This window comes from Octopus bimaculoides, chromosome 4, assembly GCF_046866305.1.
Source record: "Octopus bimaculoides isolate indiv1 chromosome 4, ASM4686630v1, whole genome shotgun sequence".
NCBI classification, from domain to species: Eukaryota; Metazoa; Mollusca; class Cephalopoda; order Octopoda; family Octopodidae; genus Octopus; species Octopus bimaculoides.
The window spans coordinates 74,048,014-74,069,625 of record NC_142931.1 but is presented as its reverse complement, the minus strand read 5'-3'; the positions used below and the strand labels follow the sequence as shown (position 1 = coordinate 74,069,625).

Sequence of the window (21,612 nt, the reverse complement as noted above, 5' to 3'; positions counted from 1 at the left end):
CTTTCATTTTCGCATGTAATGCAGAACATGCATCATTTGTTTCAATAAATTTATAAAAGGAATATAGATTGTATTACCAATTTTTATATATATATACATCATGATATGTGATTATAAGACCCAAGGGTTTAAGAGTAGGAAGATTTGTAAGCTTCAACCAGTCTGTGGTAGGTATAAAACATTCAGGAACAAAAATTATTTATTGGCAATTTGTTAGGCTTTTCCCATATCAAAGTTCAATTAACTGAAAAACATTTTTTAATAGTTCATGGTTAGCTACTTGAGTTGTTATGAATGCAAATCAAAATCCAAATTGAGGGAGTGGAGCAGGTAAACTTCAGGCAACTTACATTTTCTCACTAGCAGATCCTCTCATGTAATAATTACTCAACAGGAGATACTCAGCAAGCTACTGATATCTTAGTTAAATGTAGTTTATAGTGTTGTTAAGGAATCACAATTTAACTGGCCGAAGATATAATTTGTTGTCCATGCTGGCATGGGTGGGATGGTTTGACCAGAGCTGGTAAGGCTATGGGCTGCACTGGGCTCCATTGTCTGTATTGGCATGGTTTCTATGGCTGGATGCCCTTCATAATGCCAACCACTCCACAGAGTGTATTGAGTGCTTTTTTGTGACACCAGTGCCAGCACTTTTCACATAGCACTAATAATATATGCATATAAATAAACATACAAAATATGAAAGAAAAAGTGATATGGTCCTTACCAGGATTATTGAGATCTTGAGAATTTGTTGTCAGAAGTATTGGTTTCCCTAAGTAGATACCTTTTATAGATGCTGACTCTACATTTTCCTCAGTCATTGATATGCAGAATTCCCCGCCAACAGGGAAAGGGTTTTGTAATTCCAGCAATATTGTTTGGGTTTCATAACAATGAGAATCCACTGAGATAACATTCTGTAGAGAAGACAAAACTTTGAGCTATAGAAGATTAGAATCAAAACCCCACCCATCGAGAATAAATGCTTATTTGCATTGTGAACAGTAAGATTTGAAATGGATGATTTGCACATTTATAAGGTCCTAGATACAAAATCCTCACCAAGAACTGCTATTAAGTTAAGTACCTCACACACACACACACACACACACTCTCTCTCTAAGGCGGCGAGCTGGCAGAAACGTTAGCAAATCGGGCGAAATGCTAAGCTGTATTTCATCTGCCGTTACGTTCTGAGTTCAAATTCCGCCGAGGTCGACTTTACCTTTCATCCCTTCGGGGTCGATAAATCAAGTACCAGTTAAGCACTGGGTCGATGTAATCGACTTAATCCCTTTGTCTGTCCTTGTTTGTCCCCTCTATGTTTAGCCCCTTGTGGGCAATAAAGAAATAACACACACTCTCTCTCTCTCTCTCTCTCGCTCTCTCTCTCTCTCCCTCTCTCTTTACCACTCTAAAAAAAAAAAGTAAAATAGAAAAAGATTCTTATAAGATAAACCTCTTATGAGATTAAATACGGGGTGGGGCAGAGAAGACGGACGTTTTTGCAAAATTCACAAAATCATTAATTTTAGTTGCAAACAAATTTTATTGACATCAATGTGTTTGTATTCATCATCACTATTGTTTAATGTCTGCTTTCCATGCTGGCATGGGTTAGACAGTTTGACTGAGAAAAGGCAAGCTGAGAGGCTGCACCAGGCTCCAGTTTGGCAAAGTTTCTACAGCTGAATGCCCTTCCTCATGCCAACCACTCTAAGAGTGTACTGGGTGCTTTTACATACCATCAGCACAAGAGCCAGTCAAGTGGCATTGGCATTGGCCATGCTCAAATGGTGCTTTTTACATGCCACCAGCACAGGTGCTAGTCAGGCGGCACTGGCGTCAGCTATGACTATGATTTTACTCAGTTCAACAGATCTTCACAAGCACAACATATTGCCCAACGATTGAAGGGTGCTTTTAAATGGGCCAGTTATGTGACTGAGAGAGAGAAAGAGAGAGCATCTGTGCAGAGGAAAATGTAATATGTTATTTATTTTACAAATGTCATTGGTAAGCATCTGATATTAAATTCTACTTCGGCATCAAGGCTTCAAAGGTTTTATTCATAAGGATTTTTTTTTATCAGATTCATCAGTGGGTAATTTTAAATTTGAATCTAGATAATGGGTGCCCCACACATGACATCAAGGCTCTCTTGTTTAATTCATCACTTATGATGTTTATGTAAAAGAAGAAATCAAACTTCTTACCTGTGGGCTTACTTGAGTTGTGAAAGAAACCAGAGAGAAGACAAGATGAGTTCCAAGTTCTGATCCTTGGCGGCGCCCAGTAAGAACAAGGGTTGCTGTTTTGGAGTCAACAAATGTATTATTATAGGTAACTGGCAAATGAACCGTTTGTTTGGCTGGGATTGCAATAGTTTTCCCTTTGGAGATGCTGAAGCGTGAAGCACTTTCACCAAATATTGAAACTGAATAGTTTAGCAGCTTTACACTTGGATTAGTAAGTTTAATCTATGAAACAGATGAGAAAAAAGGAAAATATATGCATTCATATAAACATGTATATATGAACACACAAATATACATAGGCAGGCGCACGCACACACACACACACACAAATACACACATGTGTATGTGTGTGTGTATATATATATATATATATATATTTATATAATCGTCAGATCGTAAGTAGAACAATAATTAGATATATATATATATCTCAACCAACAATAAATACCAAATGAATTAATATGAAATACTTATTTTATAATTCATTTGGTATTTATTGTCAGCTGAGATATATATATCTAATTATTGTTCTACTTACGATCTGACGATTAGCTATATTTTTGTATATATTTATATATATATATATATATATATATATATATATATATACATCTTCTCAACTTATGACCTAATAAATGAATAAACAAAAAATTCATTTTAGGACGTTAACTATGCCAGCTGCATGTACAATAACTATAACAGCATCTCGCAATGCAGGTCATCCTCAGATACAGGCATCCGCTGCTTGCCACTGTGTCTCACTTAGTCACTTTCAAGCATCAGTTGCGTTTAAATGAAGATAGTGTTGAAAAATATAAATCCAACATATGACTAGATTGACTTATGACCTGTCATTTGGAATGGAACTTGGCCGTAAGTTGAGGAGAAGGTGTTTGTGGATGGGGACAGTTGTGTAAAGAAGTGCTGATCTCTTGGTAGACCCAAGAAGACATTGGGCGAGGTGAAGCATGATCTTCGAATCTTGTACCTAATGGAGGTGATGACAAAAGTAACCGAGACCTTTGACGATATGCTGTGCTTCAGAAGACTCATCAAGCGAAGCGAAATTATTGTCATGGTCATTGCCAGTGTCATGTGAATGGCACCTGTAAAATCATAACTGTGGTTATTGCCAGCAGCATGATCTTTGAATGTCAGGCCTCACGGGAGCGATGACAAGTAACCAGGACCTTTGGTGATATGCTGTGCTTCAGAAGACTCATCAAGCTGAGTGAAATCATAGTCACGGCCATTGCCAGTGTCATGTAAATGGTATCCATGAAATCGTAGTTGTAGCCATTGATGGTGTCATGTAAATGGCGCATAACAAAATTCCTGGATTGACCATTTGGACTAGTGGCAACAGATCAGATAACAATCAAGAATAATTTGATGACGAGAGAGTCAGATTCCATTAATTAAAGATTGCATCTGTGATAAATTGGGCTTGCATCTTAACTCAAAATATATATTATATATTATGGGTGCAGACGTAGCTGTGTGGTAAGAAACTTGCTTCCCAACTACATGGTATCAGGTTCAAGCCCACTGTGTAGCATCCTGGGCAAGTGTCGACCGTAGCTTCAGGCCAACCGAAGCCTTCTGAGTATATTTGTTAGATGGAAACTAAAGAAGCCCATCATATATGTGTGTGTTTGTGTATGTGTGTGTATATATAACTATGAGTGTGTAGCTTTGTGTCTTGTATGTTTAAGTCCCCATAACTTAGCAGTTCAGCAAAAGAGACTAATGGAATAAGTTCTAGGCTTTAGAAATAACTCGTGGTGCAAATTTGTTCAACTAAAACCCTTCAAAACAATGCTGCAGCATGGTTACAGTCAGTTGACTGAAACATGTAAAAGAATATGTGTGTATGTGTGTGTGTATATATACATCTGTATATATATAGGCGTAGGAGTGGCTGTGTGGTAAGTAGCTTGCTTACTAACCACACTAACCACATGGTCCCAGGTTCAGTCCCACTGCGTAGCATCTTGGGCAAGTGTCTTCTACTATAGCCTCGGGCCGACCAAAGCCTTGTGAGTGGATTTGGTAGACGGAAACTGAAAGAAGCCCGTTGTATATATGTGTATATATATATATGTATGTGTGCGTATGTTTGTGTGTCTGTGTTTTTCCCCCCAACATCGCTTGACAACCGATGCTGGTGTGTTTATGTCCCCGTAACTTAGCGGTTCGGCAAAAGAGACCGATAGAATAAGTACTAGGCTTCTAAAGAATAAGTCCTGGGGTCGATTTGCTCGACTAAAGGCGGTGCTCCAGCATGGCCACAGTCAAAAGACTGAAACAAGTAAAAGAGTAAAAGAGTATATATATATATATGTATATGTATGTATATATATATATATATATATATATATATATACATATATATATATATATATATATATACATATATATATATATATATATATATATATATTGATGCGACGACCGAAAATACAATTAGCATTATATCCCTATTTCCCGGGCTGGGTTTTGAACCCGTACTCTGGTCAGTTGGGGAGAATGGTATTTCCTTTGTCTTGTCGACAACCACAGCTATTTTTAGCGTAGCTGCCCCTTTCCGGTCAGCGAAAGTTAAAAATCGGCAGGATAGGAATGTACTGACCGATCCATCTTGGCAGGGGGTAAAGTAGCACAATGAGCTATGGTATTTGGGATGAATAGGAGAATGAGAATTGGCGACAAAAGCAGTTAGCAGAGAATTTTGGGCAGCCGAGCTCTGGGAGCCAGCAGGATCGGTTGTGTTGAGTGGTAGCAGTCATCCGAAGCAGTTGGGGGACAGAAGTTTGCCCGTGGAGATGAAGCAGTTGTACAGAGATGAAGAAAGAAGAATTATAAGTCTGACAGAGAAAGTTATGGTCAGCAGAAACGCATAGAGTCCCAGAGAGAGAGAGAGGGACAGAGAGATGAAGCAGTTGTACAGAGATGAAGAAAGAAGAATTATAAGTCTGACAGAGAAAGTTATGGTCAGCAGAAACGCATAGAGTCCCAGAGAGACGGAATTGTAGTGGCAGACTGCCTTGGTCAGTGGAAGTAGCAGACCTGAAGGAAACAAACTTCGTTGTGGTAAATACTTTTATATTATTTTAGAGAAAAAGAACTCTGAGTTGTTAACTGTGTTGTTAAATGCTTCTAAAAGAAAGGAAAAGAAAAGAAATACAAAAGAAAGAAGCAGAAGAACTTTGTTGTCAAATGAAACTTGAGACACAAACTTTGCGATGTAAAAATTATTGAAAAGCTTGTAATTGTTTGGAAACTTTGTCAACGTTATTGAACTGTTATGCCATGTATTGGAATTGTTATTATGTAATGCTCTATTGTAATGTTTTGAAATGTATTCTGTGATGTTATGTATGTAAAAAGAAAAGGTTACCCAACGCATGGTCTTCGTGTTGTTTCTTCCTCCCCGTCCTATTTGCCTGTGTTGTTCTTCGTTACGTGCTCCAGCCGGGGCTTTATTATCGCGGTCAGGTGACCGACAGACGAATTTGCTGGCTCACTGAGTGTTGAACGTTCGCGCGTGCGCGAGTCCCCTCTTCGGTGTTAAGGAAGTGCTTCGCGTGCGGGCGTTCGTAACAATATATATATATATATATATATACTTCATCATTTACCGTTCAAAAAAATGTTCTAATATAATCTTCATAAATGATCAAAGGAATGGGGTAATAAATGATTTTAGTAAAGCTTACCAATTTAGTGATTGATTCATGTAGCTTTCCTTTAAATTCCAATGTAGATTTGGGGCAGTATTGTGGTAGAATGTGGAAGAGAAAAGAACAAAAGAGTATCATGTTGATCGGGTTGGGGTTTGCTATGTCCACCGCCTGTGAAGAGAGTGAGAACAATAAAAACACTTATGACAACATATCTATACATACACACATACATTCATACATATATATATATATATATATATATATATACATGTCATGTGATGCAGATGGAAGCCGACAGTTCCATAAAGAAGAGCTGATCTCTCAATGTGGAAGTGGGAGACTCAAGAAGACAAGGGACAAAGTCCTGAAGATGACCTCAGGATGCTGAACCTTTCTGGTGAGATAACAAAGGACCGAGATACCTGGTCACTCGCCATACTCAAGAAGATCCGCACTCTGCAGCAGGAGTGTTAAGATCGATCCTTTTGGTGGCATGAAGCACTTGTATCGGTGCCACATAAAAGCACTCATGCAGCACCATGTAAAAACACCTGTGATTACCACATAGAAGCATCCAACACATTTTGTAATGTGGTTGGTGTTAGGAAGGGCATCCAGCTGTAGAAACCATGCTAAATTTGACTGGGGTCTGGTGCAGCTCCCCAGCTTACCAGCTAGCGTCAAACTGTCCAACCCATGCCAGCAGGGACAACAGATGTTAAATGATGATGATGATGATGATTATGATGATGATATATATCTATGTTGTATGGAAACATGTAGTGATTATCAAATAACTGTCAAACTGTACTTCTTGTTGACTCTATCTTATTCAATTATATATATATATATATATATATATATATATATATATATATATATATATATATATATATATATATATAACCTAGGAAATTTGCAATGGCTCCATAACTACCATCTTGGCTATAACCTTGAAGCCCTAGTAATCCGTTACCTAGCATAGCTAATCGTTTAGATCACTTGTGAACTGAACCCCCATACTTTGTGTGTGTATATACACTCATGCACACATAAACATATATATGTATATATATATAATAAACTAACTTTGGAAAAGCTGAATGTGTTGGTATTTTACAGACAAGAAAGTAAATTTCACCCACAGTACAACTGTGAAAGCAGTAAAGAAAATTTGGGTATTTACCTTAGAAGACACGTAAAAGTTGCCAACAGGTGGCAATGAGGTACCCCTCAGAGACTAGCTGAGTGCTCTAAACCATTAATCTAAACATCCCCCAACAACAATTAGCATCATTTTTTTTTCTATCTTCCAAGGGTAAATACCCAATCCTTCACTGCTGGTTTCACAGTGATATTGCATTTGAAATTTACTCTCTTGTTTGTAATATATATATATATATATATATATATATATATATATATTGTTTATTTATGTGCCCTTTTAAAGCCTATCCAGGCTCATGGGCCCAGTTTCCTGGTTTCTATGGCATATGTGTTCCCCCAGCTGGACGGTACACCAGTCCGTCACAGCATTACTCAAGAAACAGGAAGAAAGAGTGACAGAAAGTTGGGGCGGAGCCTTGTGGAGCTTTTTAGGTGTTTTCGCTCAATAAACACACACAACGCCCGGCCTGGGAATCAAAACCGCATTCCTCGAACTGTGAGTCCGCTGCCCTAACCATATATATGAAATAACGAAGGCAGCTATATGCAATATAAAACCAAAATGGAAAAACTCAGTTGTTGTTAATTGTGACTGATGGTGCAGAGTAGCACGTACATTGTTAGAAATAGGAGTTAAAACCTCTTAGAGCTGCAATATATATCATTCTGCATATCATACTCAATGCATGTATACTGTTGAAAACCTGGACACTGGTGTTTGTCTTGATAAAGCATCTCATATCGATGTGTAGTGTTAGAATAGACAGAAATATATCAGTATTGGAAGAAAAGTGTCTAGCGTGGGTGGTGGAATTGCATTCCTGATTTCTTTGCAGCATCATCAGTAGCAATCATCTATTAATAACTGTGTGCTAAGACAAATTTGACCACTACTGATATAGAAAAAGAGTGATTAACAAATCACTGGTGTTGCAATTAGCCAGCAAGCTAAATAAAAATTCTTTATTAGTTATGGAAGCAATATTAGTTCAAAACAGCAATCCGTATATCATATTTAAGTCAGATTTGCTGTTGATAGCCAAGAAACTTTGGTATTCATCTAGAGAAAGTATCTTGTGTAAGTGTATGGTGTTAAAAAATCACTGAAATGTATCAGAAGCAGGGGACCATGTATTTCTCCAGTGTCTCAGTTTTGGCAAGGTTTCTATAGCTGGATGTCTTTTCTAACGCCAGTTACTTTATAGAATGTGGCAGATGCAATTTTTGTGGAACCAGCACATGCAAAGTTGCCATGTAACTCACAAGACTACAGAATTCCCCAGCATAGAGGGAGGTAACTTTATGCTAGGTATAATAAGAAAAAAAAGGACTAGATTTGTTGATGTAGAGATGATACATGGTTACCCCACATTATATAAGGGTGGTTGGGGATAGTTGGGGGTGGAGCTAGAAACTGAGATAAAGATGGTAGTGATGAGGTGTTAGAATGTAACCTCAAAGTACAATAAGGTGAATAGAAGAGAGTATGGGATGAAGAAGGGTAGTTGGGTAAAGATTGTAAGAGTGTGGGGACGGTTGAATGTAGAACAAGGATGAAGGACTGGTCCGTGGTAAATATGAGTTGAGGGAAAATAGAAATGATGGATGCATACCATTCAAAATAACTCAGAGGAGAAGTAGTGATGACTAGCAATTAGAAAGAGTGAACAGGAGTAAAACAATAATAATAATAATAATAATAATAATAATAATAATAATATTTTCCTACGTAAAATACTGTCTATGTGATCTCAAATTTTAAAACATTCTCTAGAACAACACTGTACAAATTCAAATATATGGTACCCTAGGCATAACACCTACATGAACTTCTAACTTGTCTCTTGAGGTCTCTGGGTGAGACTTGGATCCAACTTGTACAAATGCAAAGCAAAAGTCAAACATAAAATAATAATAATAATAATAATAATAAGACAGTGGTTAGAGGAAAAATGAGAGATAAGGGAAATGACAAGTGGAATGGGTGGGTAGAAGATTGCAAGAGTGGGGGGGGGGTGAGAGATGTATGAGGTAGTATAAAAAGGTTCATGGACTAGTAATGTTTCAGGCTTAAAAATATAGGAATTGTGGTCTATTTGTTCAATTAAAGGTGTTCAAGGTAGTACTCTAGCATGGCCACAGTCCAACAATTAATACAAACAAAAGGAAATAAAAAAGAGCAAAAGATAAATTGGTTTACATTCTACCTGAATATTGTACTCAATTCCAAGAGAACGTAGAGCACAGACTATCTTCAATGCATTGTGGAAATATTGTTCTCTTTGAGTTGGAGTTGTGTATACTTTACCAATATGGCTAGAGATCTGCGAAGAAGATAAAGAAGAAGCTCATTAAAAATACAAAAAAAATACTGATTAACAACAGAATAGTTTCAAGATGAAAAGATTGTTGTTTTGCAATGCAAATAGTTTCTGGACACAAAATATTGCTGTATGAAATTTAAGCAGGTGTCATGAAATAATAAGGCACTAAAAGAGAGTGACTCTCCCCAGAAACAATAAAATATGCTTCAACACACGAATTCACATAAAGAATCTTGCAAACCAAATACAAAAACGAAATTATATATATATGTGTGTGTGTTTGTGTGTGCGTGTGTGTGTGTATACATATATATGTGTGTGTGTTTGTGTGTGTGTGTGTGTGTTTGTGTGTGTGTTTGTGTGTGTGCGTATGCATACATATATATATATGTGTGTGTGTGTGTGGGTGTGTGTATACATATATAAGGCGGTGAGCTGGCAGAAACGTTAGCGGTATTTCGTCTGTCGCTACGTTCTTAGTTCAAATTCCGCCGAGGTCGACTTTGCCTTTCATCCTCTCGGGGTCGATTAATAAGTACCAGTTATGCACTGGGGTCGATATAATCGACTTAATCCCTTTGTCTGTCCTTGTTTGTCCCCTCTGTGTGTAGCCCCTTGTGGGCAATAAAGAAATATATATGTATGTATGTATGTATATATATGTAAATATATCTTGGCTTGGCTTTGCTGACAAAGATTATAAAGGTTGTTGTCCATATCGTCTGCATGCTCATTCATGGTTGATAAGGCTGATGACGGATTGACATATCTGATTGCAATGATGACAGAGGTATGATTGTCCAGGATCTGATGATGCAGCTGCATTATTTTTTTTGCCTCTTCCCCTAACTGCTTGCATAACAGAAGTCTGCACATTCGGGGCTGACTTGGAGTTACAAAATAACAAAAATAAAATCAGGACTGCACATATTAGGGAAAGACTACAGTCAGTTGAATTGCATTTCTACTTCAGCAAATGTTGGGCAATTATGTTATCAACTCTAGCAAAAAGCTGTAGAATCAATGAATAGCAGATAAAATCACATTACAAGAGAATGATAGCTCTGATAGGGTTAGAACTCACTTCAAAATATGGTGTCAGGTGACTGCCTGAATAATTTATTTTGATTAACATTTTTCTCTCTGGTTATTTATTCCTTATTGTAGATATGTTTTGCTTGAATTTTGGGTGAGAGTTGTCCTAGACCCACATTAGAGGGCTTGTTGTTGCTGTCGTTGCAATAAATGTGGCTGTTACCTTAATCAAATTGTTTACTTGTTAGAAGCTCCTTAATTTTGACTAACAACTACCATGGTCTTTGAAGTGATGAAAGTGGTGAAAGATTTAGCTTACATTTCATAAAATATAAGAGAAACAGCAAAAAATAAAATAAGATAAAATAAAATAAAATATTATGGAGATGTACTTGCATAGCAAGTGACATGATCTGAGATCATGTGCTGAAACAAAAACAGTTGCAGTGTGGAAGGTGTTTATAAGCCAGTTAAAACACACAAAAACCATTAGATTCTCTTCAACATTTGAATTTAATTTGCCAAAATATTTTTGTTGATTTGAGACTGTGACCTGTTCACTGACAAAATTCCATGCTGCATCGGGATTTTGTCAGTGAACAGGTCGTGGTCTCAATGCGACGAAAATACTTCAACAAATTAAATTTAAATGTTGAAGTGAATCTAACAGTTTTTATGTGTTTTTAAATGGCTTATAAATACCTTCCATGCTGCAACTGCTAAAATAAAATACTTTACCATAAAAGGCAAGTAGGTTCCAATCAGACAGGCTAAGACTAGACCATCTTTCAAATCTAAGTCAAAGTTCACAATCCAACGGGCTGCAGGTACAACAGCTACGAAAATAGAAAAAGAAATACATACATACATATGTATACACACACACCCATATCAGCATAGAAAACAAATTTTAAATGATGACGATGATGATGATTATAGGGTAAAGGGAAAAGACACTCTTCAGTCATGAATGATCATGGAATTGCACCTAGACAGTTCCCCTCCAACGGACAAGTATGGGCAAATTTGTTTATAGAAGACCAGCTGTGGTGATAAACATTACTTCTCAGTATAGTTACTACTTTCATCACTTATAGAGATTTTCTAACTACCTACTTTGTTTGTTATAAAATATTTACTTTTGAAGGATACCAGCGACAGCAATAGTAATTTCAGACATAAAACAATTAAAGTAACTTAGCTTTATCTTTTTATCTTTTAGAACCTTTGCACCACTCTGTGTATGTAGTTGACTAAAAGGATTTCAGTTTGGTGGGTCTCAAATGGAGTCTATATGGCCTTTGGTGATCCATATAAGATTTTGTTGTTAAAATTTATGTGCAATAAACTGGTTATACTTCAACACACAAAATATTTTAACAAATTTTTTTATACAATTCCTAATAATATTTAATTATAAAAATACTAGCAGAGATACCCGGCATTGCTCGGGATTAAAATGGCATAGTTTGTATATAATATATTACAGTTATATTGAAACAGGTGATGTGGGAAAGTGTAGCATTGACAACAAAACATTTGTGGAGTAAATGATGAGCTAATTCGACTAAGCAACATGCAATGCATCCATTTGGAGTATTTCAGGCCCTAACCTGTAGGGGTTATGTGATTTTTGAACGCACCGAAAAGCTGTCAGTGGATATACTCTCTTTTGCAGCAGTTGGTGCTGTGTCTAACATGACCCATCATCTGAAATGTTGACACTTCCTTCGGGTTTGTTGTCCTATATCACTCATAAAGCAAATTTGGAGGAACTGTGGTTGTTCATATGAGGGTAACAGGGAACCAATGGGATGATAGACTTGCCCTTGAACTTTGGTGTCGGCATAAATTCATGTTTATCTGTCTTCTTAGATGCAACAAACGATGTCATTTGCAGAGTTGTATTATCTGACATTCTTCAGAAAATCCTTCTCTGGATGGAAATGCCTTCTAGAAGATCCATAAAAGGTTGAGAAGGAACTGGTAGGGCTGGCAATGTTACCTGACCGCCCGAGCAGCACATACCATTTGTTTCATTTGAAAATGTTAAAACTCTACAGAAAAGACAATTTGTGTTTAGCACACGAATTTGGACAGAGTTATTATTTTTATAAGAATGGGATGGATCACATCTGAAAACAGCTTCAGGAGTTGTGAAGAGCAAATTAGTACATAGTCTGTTTCTGAATTATTCTATTGAACCTCTGTCTAATCATTAAAACATTGATTTAATGATCCAGCATTAAGTGCTGCAACATGCATTTGCTGATCTTGAGAAAATCTCATCTAGCTTCTCTCTTCAGTTTTCTACCATCCTCCTTGCTTTATATTTGTTTCTAGAGAGACTACGTTGTTTCGTTGGTGGCGTATTTATTTTCAATATTGTGAAAAACAATTATGAACATAGAAAGAAATTATACATTAATCCCTATTTTTGTAAGCAGTTGTATTCATAAAAAATTATTTGAAGAGAGCAGAAATTGAAAGAAGAGAAAGTGAAAAGAACAGAGAAAGAAAGTGAAAGATGTATGTACGTCTATATGAAATGGACATGTGTGTGTGTGTGTGTGAGTGCATACATGCATGCATGGGTGTGTGTGAGAGAGAGAAAGAGGGTGAGGAAGAGAGATAGAGTGAGTGAGTGAAGGTGTGTGTTGTGATGATTGATGTCTTTTAAGTTACACACACATATAGAAAATGCGACGTCATTGTATAAAATGTTTACGATAGTTGATTTATGGAAAAGATTATAATGTTAAATTTTTGAAATGCAAATATGTGAATGGAAATTAAGTTTAATTTGTAGCTGAAATAGTACTGAATCTTTTGATACCCCATACATCAAAATCTGTAACTCAGTTTTGGAATGCATAAGGAATATATATATATATATATATATATATATAGAACAGATTTCTTTCAAACTGAAAGTATTATCTCACATTACAATACAGACGTAATATTGAAATAGTGTAAGAGATAAGAAATTGCTCTGGGCTTGCATTAGACAAGAAGTTTGAAAATTTTTTGGGCCCATGACACTGCACGGACCTTGACTTTTGTATTTGACGCTTGTTGCTTTAAGTATTTATTTTTTGATTTTATGTATGTATGTATGAGCCAATGAGGGAGATCTCTATATGGTAGCTAGACTTGCTAGAAAGAGCAGCCAAATCTCCCTCAAAACATCCTACTGTCTTAATCCAACAATTCTACCTATTATGTTGTTTGAATGAGAAACTGTAACTAAAGATTAAGATTATTAACCCCAAAATTTTACATGTTTTAATAGCAATCAATTTTTTCTCTTTTTTGCTTAATTAAAATGGTTGCCTTTTCCTCGTAGTTCTTCATGTGACAGCTGTAAAGGTGAAGAGGGTTAACTTGGATGTTGTTAAGTAGTGGAGATGTTTGGTGATTGTATGTGGTGGTTACTTTTGACTGTTTCTTCTCAATAAAGATAATTGATTGATAACGAATCTTAACACAATATATATACAACTTCAAGTGGAATCAGACAGCATAAGAGAGACAGAGATGGGAAAGAAGAGAGACAGCATAGTGACGGTTTTAGCTGACTGTCATCCTGTACTCCCCTTGTTACTAGCAACATGGTATGTGCCAGTTGTCTGAGCAAACTTGTTGCTTTTAATTGCAGAACAAACAGGACAAAAAGATTACCAAAATAGCGATTCTCACTTTGAAACTAGCAATTTTGAAAATCTTTTTAGACTATGGAATTCCCTGCTCTCTCATGCATCCATGTTTAAAATTTCAGCATGATTGGATGAACAATACTCGAGTTACAAGCACACAAACAAACAGACAGAATGGGATTTATATATTAAGATTTAAAATTTCAGCGCGATTGGATGAACAATACTTGAGTTATAAGCGCACAAACAGACAGACAGACGGACACAACGGGATTTATATATTAAGATAATAAAAGTCTTTAAACATCAAATGGCTATGATGGTCCATCCAAGTAAAATTGGAATCAATGGGGTCCATAGGTAAAAATTGGTTGAGAACCACTGAACTTATTTTCTTTTCCCCCTAACCCTATTCCCCAGAGGGGATGGATCATGTTGACCTGCTTCTCCCCAACACTAACTTTGGATTGGAATTTGGTATAAACTTGGAATTTCAAATAATGATTGGCCAAAGCAAGTACCTTTAGTTTTTGTATTGAATTAGCTGCCATGGTATCACAGATCCTGCTGACGTCAGCATTTCTAGAATACCTTCTGAAAATACCAAAACTTGACAGAATTTTATACCTTGTCTATGTGAGTTCTTGAACTGGCCTAGGAATGTTGCATGACACTTGAAAAATGTATTCTGAGATTATTTACAGTATTTGCAGTCTAACTTATATGACACCTGTCATAAAAATACAGTTTTTGCAGGAAATGAGAGGCTTTGACAAAAGTGCTAAATGAAATGGAATAGGATAACAGATTGTTAAAATTTTAAGAATGCATGCATAAACATAGAAAAACTCCAAAAACATATGAAATGTATTAAAACTGAAAGTCACAAACTCTCAGTATTACAGGTTTTGTTGCTTTGGAAAAAGAAAGCAAAAAAAACAAAAAAAAACACTGATGGATTGTGGTAGTCGTATTGACTCCTCTCCCTGTGGGGAATAGTGGAGGCTTAGTGGTTAGGGTGTTGGACTCATGATTGTAAAATTCTGGTTTCAATTTCTGGAGCAGGCAAGGCATAGTATTTTTGAACTCTTTTACTCTTTTACTTGTTTCAGTCATTTGACTGTGGCCATGCTGGAGCACTGCCTTTTAGTCAAGCTAATCGACCCCAGGACTTATTCTTTGTAAGCCTAGTACTTATTCTATCGGCCTCTTTTGCTGAACCGCTAAGTTACTGGGACGTAAACACATCACCATCGGTTGTCAAGCGATGTTGGGGGAACAAACACAGACACACAAACACACATACATATACACATATACACACACACATACGATGGGCGTCTTTCAGTTTCCGTCTACCAAATCCACTCACAAGGCTTTGGTCGGCCCAAGGCTATAGTAGAAGGCACTTGCCCAAGATGCCACGCAGTGGGAATGAACCCGGAACCATGCAGTTGGTAAGCAAGCTACTTACCACACAGCCACTCCTGCGCCTTATTTCTCCTCTCTCTCTCTCTCTCTCTCTTATTCTTGTTCTCTTTCACATTGCTTCTCCACTCAGCTAATGTAAATGAGTAATCCTGCAGGAGATTGGCATCCTGTCCAGGAAGGGAGAAACTGCCAAACCAACCCTATGCACTTTATGGAGGAATGTGGACTAACCTAACCTGTGGGGAATAGGATTTAATTTCACTATCCTTCACTCCATCTTTTCCTAGAATGTTAAAACAGGAGAAGAAACTCATTCACACACGTGAACAAAATTGGTTTACTCACTGTTAGAATTTTCATTCCATACAAGTCGACGGTTTTGCTCATAACAACGGTTCATCCAAGCAAGCAATATTCTTTCGCCTTCTGTGTAAACATTACTACACAGAGGATTCTTGTTCAAAGATGGCATCTTCAGTTCTCTGTCGTCAATGATAAAGCTTTTGAATATTCTTGGAGTAATTTTGGACACTACAAAACACTAGAAAATGGAAAAATGAAGACTTTATATAAATTCATGCTGCAACATTCATCTGTGAGAGAGAGAGGGGGGATAGGGGAGAGAGAGAGAGAAAGAGTGAGACAGAGAGAGAAAGTTCATGTATGTATGTGTGTCCGTGTGAGAGATGGAGATGGAGAAAGAGAAGGAGTGACAGAAAATGAAAGAGAGGGAAAGAGGGGAAAATAGCAAAACAGTGAGTGAAAGAGAACAAGAATAAGAGAGAGAGAGAGAGAAATGTTGTGTCAGTGTTTATGTCTACTCTCACTAGGGCCATTTTATGAGATGCTACAGAGAATTAACTAGTCAGAGATCAAAGACAACTGATGTGACTACCCTGAAGACAACAGAATAATTTTCTCCAAAAAACAAAGAGGAAAATTAATTGTGCTATTATTTAGAATTCTGCAAGACAAAGAAAACCTGCATTTCAATAAACAGAGCGCATGTATAGACATATGATTAATGAATTTGCTTCCAAACCAAAGTAAAGTCCCACTGCATGTTACCATAGTAAAGTCCCACTGCATGTTACCATAGGCAAATTCCATCTACACAAGCCCTGAGTAGACCAAAGCTTTGAGGTTGAATTTGGAAGATTGAAACTGACGCATGCATGTATATCTATGTGTATGTATGTTCTTTTCTGATTTCTTATTATTGAAATTCTTCCTTTGGAGAAGGACCTGGTTTCTAAAAAAGATGCAAAGTTCCATCTCTGGAATGTTGATAATGAAAACAATGTCACATTTTAAAGCAGAGAAAAATCTTGCATAATTTTACTGTTCTGCTTACAGATGTGTTTGTAATATGAGAATCAGTTGGTTGGTTTCTTTGTCTGAAAATCCAAGCTCATCCAGACTGACAGTTAGGCATGCACACATGAGTGCATGCTTGCCTGTATGTAAGTATATATCATCATCATCATCATCTAATGTTCACTGTTTCATGCTTGCATGGGTTGGATGCAGTTTATTGAGGAATATTTTCAATAGCTGGATCCCTTCCTGTCACCAAACCTATTTCAGTTATGTGTGCACCCTTTTGTCAGTGTGTGTCTCCACCACTACCATTTGACAACTGGTGTTGGTTTGTTTACATTCCCATAACTTAGTGGTTTGGTATAAGAGGCCAAGAAAATAAGTACCAGACGTAAAAGATAAGTACTACGATCAATTTGTCAAAGGCAAAGAGAAAGAGAGAGAGAGTAACTGAATATTAGAGGCATTAACAAATGCATATATATATATATACATATATATACACATACATATATATATATATATATATATATATATATATATATATATATATACATGCATGCAAGATGACTACACTGATATTAACTTGTGATGTGAAGTGGATGATGAATGCTGAGTCAAATAAGGCCATGTGTTGGGTACCTCTTGCAGGGGGAGGACTGAAGAAGACATGAAAAAGAAAGGATAAAGTGAAAGTGTGTGGAGGTGAGGGTGGCTTAGTGGTTAGGATGTTGGACTCATGATCATAAGATTGTGGTTTCGATTCCTGAACTAGGCGAGGCATTGTGTTTGTGAGCAAAAACACTTCATTTCACATTGTTCCAGTCCACTCAGCTGGCAAAAAAATGAGTAATCCTGCAATGGACTGGTGTCCCATCCAGGTGGGGAGTTTATACACCATGGAAACCAGGAAATCAGCCCTTATGAGTCGGTATGACTTGAGAAAGTAACTTTACCTTTCTTTTTTTAAAGTAAAAATGTGTGTTGCTGGAATTCACAGAAAAGAGACAATGAAAGACTGAGATGATGGAAGACCAAGACGATGGAAGGCCGAAATGCTGGAAGACTGAGATGATGGAAGACTGAGATGCTGGAAGGCCGAGATGATGGAAGACTGAGATGAGTGGCATTATAAAGTGCAGAAGAACCAGTCAAGCTATGCTGGCATTGAAAAAATAGCAAGACAATGATGATGATGGTGGTGGTGGTGGTGGTGGGGACAGAAGGAATGATGACAGTAGGAATGATGACAGTAATGGTGAAAATAATGGTGGTTGTAATGATGGTCATGGCAATGATGATCTTTAAGGAGATTGGCAATAGTGGTGATGATGAGGGTTAACGGATGATGACTGCAATGATGAAGATGATGACAATGATGGTGATGATGACTATGATGACAGCAGTGGTGATGGTGACAGTGGTAGTAATGATGGTGATGCCAAGATAATGGTAATCATGATAACGATTATGATGATGATGATGATGATGATGATGACAAGGAGAATGATACGTTGGTGGTGGTGGCAATGGCTGTGGTGGTGGTGGTAGGATGGTGGTTGATGATTAATAAAAGGAAAAACAACAAAACAATATTCTGTTGTGTCTGGGGAGAGTCATTTTCTTATTGTACCTTAAAATTTAACACACTCACCGGTAAAATTTCCACTTATTTCTTATTTTTATTTTCTTAAAAAATTTTCGTTGCGTCTTGCAACCTTTTCAATAGTCTTGAGTGTGTTAAATTTTAAGGCACAATAAGAAAATGACTCTCCCCAGACACAACAGAATATGCTTCAACACACGAAATCACATAAAAAATCTTGCAAACCAAATCCCAAAACGAAAACAAAACAATAATTAAATTGAAAAGAAAAAAGCATGTTGCTTAACCTTGATAATCTGCAGAAGTGTATCTAGCCATGACTTCTTGGAAACCAACTCAAAGACTTCTCTTTCCTTCAGGCGTTCATCTTCATCGATATAACCCACAGGTCTTGACATGTATTTCTTATTTTCATTCCATACACAGAAGTCGGAATATGTCATTAAATACTCTGGTTTGATTGATGCTACACAACCTCCTTGAGATCTGAAAAGACAAAAATCATCAAAAAGTGTTATAATAAAAAAGAAAAAACTAAACAAGAATTTTCAGATTCCATTTCTGTTTTCCTTCTTTTTTTTGTTGTTGTAAAATTGTTAAACAATGATTCAATGGATATATACAAAGTCATGTAGGTGAGAAATTTGTTTAGCAACCATGTGATTCCTGATATATTTGATTCCATTGCACTATAACATCTTGGAATATTTTCACCATAGTCTTGAGTCTAGTAACTTTTGAGTGGAATTTATGTACAGAAACTATGCAGAATCTCATTGCATTTATATATATATATATATCATCATCATCATCATTGTTTAACGGCCGCTTTCCATGCTAGCATGGGTTGGATGATTTGACTGAGGGCTGGTGAACTGGATGGCTGCAACAGATATATGTATATATATATATATACTAGCGGCTAAGCCTGGTTTCACCCGGTCAGTTTGGATGATGTGGCTGTAAAACCTGCTTTGTGTAAGCATTCGACTTGTTTGGGCAAGCTTACGTTAGAACACAATTTTAGAATGACTTTTTTCTGTCAAAACGCTAAAAATAACTGACCAACAACAAAAAAAAACAAAAAAAAATTCAACCAAATCAAAAATAAATCCAAATACTAAGCAAAGATGAACCATCCCACTTCCATTGCACACACACACATACACACACACACACATATTCACACAGAGTTGAAACACTGTTTGGTTCAATTTTTTCAGCATACAATTTTCATCATCCCCCTACTAAGTATAACATCACCCCTTCCATTCTTATTCATAAACACAAGAGTATTATTATACTAAATTATCTCGGTAACCATGGGAGCTATGAAAAAAAATACAAAGCCCAGCATCACCACTGGATCATTCTACACACCTGTGTAATTTTTCGCACAATTCCACCCAGCCGACAAGAAAGAATCGCCCATGTCACATTTATATGTATAAATATATATATATATACATATTTGAGTGTGTGTGTTTGTGTGTGAGTGTGTGTGTGTGTGTGTGTGTGTGTGTGTGTGTGTATGAATGTATGCATGCATGTGTGTAGGTGTAGCTGTGTGGTAAGAAGCTTTCTTCCCAACCATATGGTTCTGGGCTCAGTCCCACTGGGTGGTACCTTGGGCAAGTGTCTTCGACTATAGTCTTGAGCTGACCAAAACCTTGTGAGTGGATTTAATAGACAGAAACTGAAAGAAGTCCATTGTATAGATATGTCTTCTGCCACTGCTTGACAACTGGTGTTGGTGTGTTTACATCCATGTCACTTAGCAGTTCAGCAAAAAAGACCAGTAGAATAAGTACCAAGCTTTAAAAAAAAAGTACTGGGGTCAATTTATTCAACTAAAACTTCTTCAAGGTGGTGCCCCAGCATGGCCAGTTTAATGACTGAAACATGTAACAGATAAAAAAAAATGTGTACACTACACACACACACACAGAGAATCTTTCTCCTATTTTATGTCTTCCAAATTGTATTTCACCAATCTTTTTATGTTTCTCACCATTTACCATTCATTTATCAGTTCCTTTCATTGTACCAGTAACCTCATACACAAACCACCAGAAGAAGTGGCAGTTGAATCAGTTTCAAATCACACACTACAAGATTATATAAAGAAGGACACACAAGACAATGAAGCCTGCATAGGAAAATGCAATGGTCATGACTGGAGCGTCTACAACCACAACAAACAACAACCACAGCAGCAGCACAGCCGAAGTGGCAGCAAAACCAAAGAAGCAGTTGTTGTTGTTGGCACTCCGTCGCTTACGGCGTCAAGGGTTCCAGTTGATCCGATCAACGGAACAGCCTGCTCGTGAAATTAACGTGCAAGTGGCTGAGCACTCCACAGACACGTGTACCCTTAACATAGTTCTCGGGGATATTCAGCGTGACACAGGGTGACAAGGCCGACCCTTTGAATTACAGGCACAACAGAAACAGGAAGTAAGAGTGAGAGAAAGTTGTGGTGAAAGAGTACAGCAGGGTTCGCCACCATCCCCTGCCGGAGCCTCGTGGAGCTTTTAGGTGTTTTTGCTCAATAAACACTCACAACGCCCGGTCTGGGAATCGAAACCACGATCCTATGACTGCGAGTCCGCTGCCCTAACCACTGGACCATTGTGCCTCCATCAAAGAAGCAGTAGCAACAGAAAATTTAAATGCAGTATGGCTCTGATGGGTTTATGGACTGAGAATTCTGGGTAAAATGTGCTTACTTTAAAAAGACAAGCAGAAGGTAATGTTGGTTGTAGATCTGTTTGACACGTTCTAATGAGTGTGATGGTAGAGTTGGGATTAGTATCACTCCAGGCAAGATTTTCCCAGTGAGATATTTTAGCATCTGATAAATAGTCTTTGATTCTTTCTTAACAGAATGTGCTTTAGGTGATTTCCTCTCTTCCAAGGTACCTACAGCACTGTGAGAAAAACATAAAAAGAACAACAAAATAATAATAATTTTGATGATGATAATGTTAATAATAATAATATTAATAATGATAATGATAATGATAATAATAATGATACTAATAGTAGTGTGTGTAAACTTGGAATGCATATAACGAGTTTCTCTGCCCTAGGTGTACGGAAAACACTCAGCGAGAAATG

At 37.1% G+C, this 21,612-nt stretch overlaps 1 protein-coding gene across 4 annotated transcripts in view; it reads right to left on the bottom strand.

Annotated features, from left to right (window-relative positions):
* LOC106870898 (cilia and flagella-associated protein 47) overlaps positions 1-21,612 on the bottom strand; it is a 192,929-nt gene that overhangs the window by 57,620 nt on the left and 113,697 nt on the right. For all 4 annotated transcript variants that reach the window (XM_089350841.1, XM_089350840.1, XM_089350838.1 and 1 more), the window contains exons 33-40: positions 21,222-21,422; positions 18,780-18,978; positions 15,912-16,107; positions 11,215-11,312; positions 9,325-9,441; positions 5,984-6,118; positions 2,223-2,486; positions 731-923 (exon numbers count right to left, since the gene is read on the bottom strand). In XM_089350841.1, coding sequence (XP_089206967.1) covers positions 731-923; positions 2,223-2,486; positions 5,984-6,118; positions 9,325-9,441; positions 11,215-11,312; positions 15,912-16,107; positions 18,780-18,978; positions 21,222-21,422 — 1,403 coding nt within the window. The remainder of the gene's footprint in view (positions 1-730; positions 924-2,222; positions 2,487-5,983; positions 6,119-9,324; positions 9,442-11,214; positions 11,313-15,911; positions 16,108-18,779; positions 18,979-21,221; positions 21,423-21,612) is intronic.